The sequence below is a fragment of the Gastrolobium bilobum genome, unplaced genomic scaffold, assembly GCF_033153095.1.
Source record: "Gastrolobium bilobum isolate Gb01-03AN ecotype WA unplaced genomic scaffold, APGP_CSIRO_Gbil_v1 utg32922, whole genome shotgun sequence".
In the NCBI taxonomy this organism is placed as follows: domain Eukaryota; kingdom Viridiplantae; phylum Streptophyta; class Magnoliopsida; order Fabales; family Fabaceae; genus Gastrolobium; species Gastrolobium bilobum.
In genome coordinates this window covers 1-3,804 of record NW_026897516.1, presented here as the reverse complement: position 1 = coordinate 3,804, position 3,804 = coordinate 1, and the positions used below count along the sequence as shown (strand labels likewise).

The 3,804-nt window shown below is 40.1% G+C and overlaps 1 protein-coding gene across 1 annotated transcript; it reads right to left on the bottom strand.

The window, feature by feature from the left end:
- Positions 1–2,429: 2,429 nt before the first annotated feature.
- On the bottom strand, positions 2,430–3,515 carry LOC133307584 (uncharacterized). Its single transcript, XM_061508111.1, has one exon. The coding sequence runs from the start codon at positions 3,513–3,515 to the stop codon at positions 2,430–2,432; it is 1,086 nt and encodes a 361-aa protein (XP_061364095.1).
- Between the last annotated feature and the right edge of the window lie 289 nt (positions 3,516–3,804).

Sequence of the window (3,804 nt, the reverse complement as noted above, 5' to 3'; positions counted from 1 at the left end):
GACATCAACATTTAGTTGTGTGGTAGCCCAATATGCCTTATACTCAAGCTCTAAGGGTAGATGGCAATTTTTACCAAAAATTAGCTTGTAAGGAGAACAACCTAAAGGTGTCCTATAAGCTGTCCTATAAGCCCACAAAGAGTCATCTAATTTAAGGGACCAGTCTTTCCTTGAAGGATTCACAACCTTCTCTAAAATCCTCTTAACTTCCCTATTAGTGACTTCCACCTGCCCACTTGTTTGTGGATGATAAGCAGTAGACACTTTGTGCTTAACTCCATATTTAGCCAAAAGAGCTTCAAATTGTCTACTAGCAAAGTGCTTACCTCCATCACTTATAATGGCTCTTGGAGTTCCAAATCGGGTGAAAATATTCTTTTTCAAGAATTTAATTACCACCTTGGAATCATTTGTGGGTAAGGCAGCAGCATCCACCCATTTGGAATCGTAGTCTTCAGCAACCAATATATATTGGTTTCCAAAAGAGGGTGGAAAGGGCCCATAAAATCTATGCCCCATAAATCGAAGAGTTCAATCTCCAGAATAGGTTTCAAAGGCATTTCATGCCTTCCAGAAATGTTGCCAAGTCTTTGGCACCTATCACACTTATGGACATAAGAATTTACATCCTTAAACACAGTTGGCCAATAAAGACCGGACTGCAGCACCTTTGCTGTTGTCCTCATGCCACCAAAGTGACCACCATATGGTGAGTCATGGCATTGCCTAAGGATGTCCTCTTTTTCTTCCTCTAAAATACATCTCCTAATGATATGGTCAGCACACTTTTTAAACATGTAAGGCTCATCCCACAGATAAAACCTGCTCTCATGCACCAATTTTTTTCTTTGTTGGTAACTCAGCTCCTTAGGCAGTTCCCCACTAACTAAATAATTAGCTATGTCAGCATACCATGGGGTTGTGTTAGTGGCAACTAAAAATAGTTGCTCATCAGGGAAGGTTTCTCTAATGGCTTGTTCCACTACCTTTTCATCCTGCTGCCCTTCATTAAGCCTAGACAAGTGATCTGCCACTTGATTTTCGGTTCCCTTCCTATCCTTAATCTCCATATCAAACTCTTGAAGGAGAAGAACCCATCTAATCAACCTAGGCTTAGAATCTTTCTTTTCCACCAAATATTTTATAGCAGAATGGTCAGTATACACAGTGACCTTGGTGCCTACCAAATAGGATCTAAATTTATCGAAGGCAAACACCATAGCCAACAGTTCCTTTTCAGTCACTGTGTAATTTAATTAAGCTCCATTTAAGGTTCGGCTGGCATAGTATATAGGGTGGAAGACTTTATTTTTTCTTTGTCCTAAAACAGCCCCTACTGCCCAATCACTTGCATCACACATTAACTCAAAGGGCAGTGACCAGTCAGGGGCTATTATGATGGGAGCATAAATTAATTTCTATTTTAGCTCCTCAAAGGCTTTATGACAAGCCTCATCAAAATGGAATGGGGTGTTAATTTCCAACAAATGACTAAAAGGCTTAGAGGTTTTGGAAAAATCTTTTATAAACCTCCTATAAAAACCTGCATGACCAAGGAAAGACCTTATCCCCTTTAAGTTAACAGGGGGTGGCAATTTTTCAATTTGGTCTATATTGGCTTTATCAACCTCTAACCCAGCCTTGGATATCCTATGTCCTAATACAATGCCTTCTTTCACCATAAAATGGCACTTCTCCCAATTTAGGACTAGATTGGTCTCCTCACATCTTTCAAGGACTTTTCCCAAATTTCCTAGGCACTCCTCATAAGAGTCCCCAAAGACAATGAAGTCATCCATGAAGACTTCCACAAATTGTTCTATCATGTCAGTAAAGATAGCCATCATGCACCTTTGAAAGGTGGCTGGTGCATTGCACAGCCCAAAGGGCATTCTCCTAAAGGCAAAGATGCCATAGGGACAAGTAAAAGTGGTCTTTGGCTGGTCCTCAGGGGCTAAGGCTATTTGATTGTACCCTGAATAGCCATCTAGAAAACAGTAATATTCCTTACCAGCCAATCTATCTAACATCTGATCAATAAAAGGCAAAGGAAAATGATCATTCCTAGTGGCTTTGTTGAGCTTTCTGTAGTCCATACAAATCCTCCAACCAGTGACAGTCCTAGTGAGTATTAGTTCTTTTTTTTCATTTTTCACAACAGTGATCCCACCCTTCTTAAGGACACACTGTACTGGGCTGACCCAGTTATTGTCAGAAACTGGATATATGATCCCAGCATCCAGCCACTTAATAATTTCCTTTTTTACTACCTCTTTCATGATTGGGTTAAGCCTTCTTTGCTGCTCTCTAGAGCTGCTGGTTGGGTCAGTAAAAAGGATTTTATGTGTGCATTAGGAAGGGTTAATTCCTTTTATGTTTGCCAAAGACCAACCTATAGCTCTCTTAAATTTTTTTAAAACAGTCAGCAACTATTCTTCCTCTAACACAGTGAGCAGGTTGGATACTATAACAGGCAAGGTGTCTTGTTCTCCTAAGTAAGCATACCTAAGGTGATTAGGCAGAGGCTTGAGCTCTAACACAAGGGGCTCTTCAATTGAGGGTTTGAGAATTTTTAACCCTCTCTTGGCCAATTCTAACGACTCAAAATTTTTATTTTTCCAAACCACATCAGATCTGGAATTTAACCATTTAACCACTTCCTCTGAATCAGTTTGACTGATTTCAAGACCCTTAAAACCAGAAATTTGTAAAGAGTCCAATGCAGACTCATGCAAAAATTTGTCTTTGACTACACAGTCAATGATATCTAGCCTAGAACACTCCTCTATGTCTCTTGGGTATTTCATAGCTTTCAAAATATTAAATTTTACTTGTTCACCATTCACATTCATAGCCAACTCACCCTCCTTAACATCTATCACAGCCCCACCAGTGGTTAAGAAAGTCCTTCCTAAAATTATAGGCACCTCTCGGTCTTCCTCATAGTCCAAAATAATAAAGTCAGCAGGTAGAATGAATTTATCTACCTTCACCAAGACATTCTCCACTTTCCCTTCCGGATAAACTAAGGACCTATCAGCCAACTGTAAAGTGACAGTGGTGGGATTAGGCTCTCCTACTTTCAGCTTTTTGTACACACTCAAAGGCATTAAGTTGATACTAGCACCTAAATCACACAATGCTCTGCCTATGTAGTGGTCTCCTATGGTACATGGAATTGTAAAACTTCCTGGGTCTCCTAATTTAGGAGGTATCTTACTAAGAAGATATTGACTGCTCTCTTGTGTAAGAGCCACAGTCTCAAACTCTTCTAGCCTCCTTTTCCTTGAAAGAATTTCTTTCATGAATTTCACATAAGTGGGAATTTGTTCTAATGCATCCACAAATGGAATGTTGACATGCAACTGTTTTAGGAGGTCTAGAAATTTCCTAAATTGAGTGTCTTGCTTATGTTTTTGTAACCTTTGAGGGAAGGGTGGTGGAGGTCTTTTTGAGGCAGCAGGTGTCTCACTATTTGGCTCAGGGGCCGAAACCCTTGGAGTGGATTTTTCCATGGAATTATTCCCTAAAGGCTCGTCTATAGGGGGCTGATTGTCTGGTTCAACCAGAATGAGCAAGGGGTCACTATGCGCAGCCCCTTGGGGGCTGTTATGAACAACAGAATTCTGAACAGGTTCAGAATTTGCATCTTTTTTCTTTTTGCATGTTCTCCTCTTCTTTCTTTTTTTAATGTGGAAGGTCTAACCACAGCTTCTGGCTTATTTACAGATCTGCCATTTCTAAGCTCTATCATATTGCATTGCTCTTTATTTCTCCTAGTCTCTTCAGTGTTACTAGGCAAGG

Bases quoted from the DNA above. Each gene is read 5' to 3' on its own strand.
- LOC133307584 (XM_061508111.1), bottom strand. From the start codon at position 3,515: ATGGAAAAATCCACTCCAAGGGTTTCGGCCCCTGAGCCAAATAGTGAG.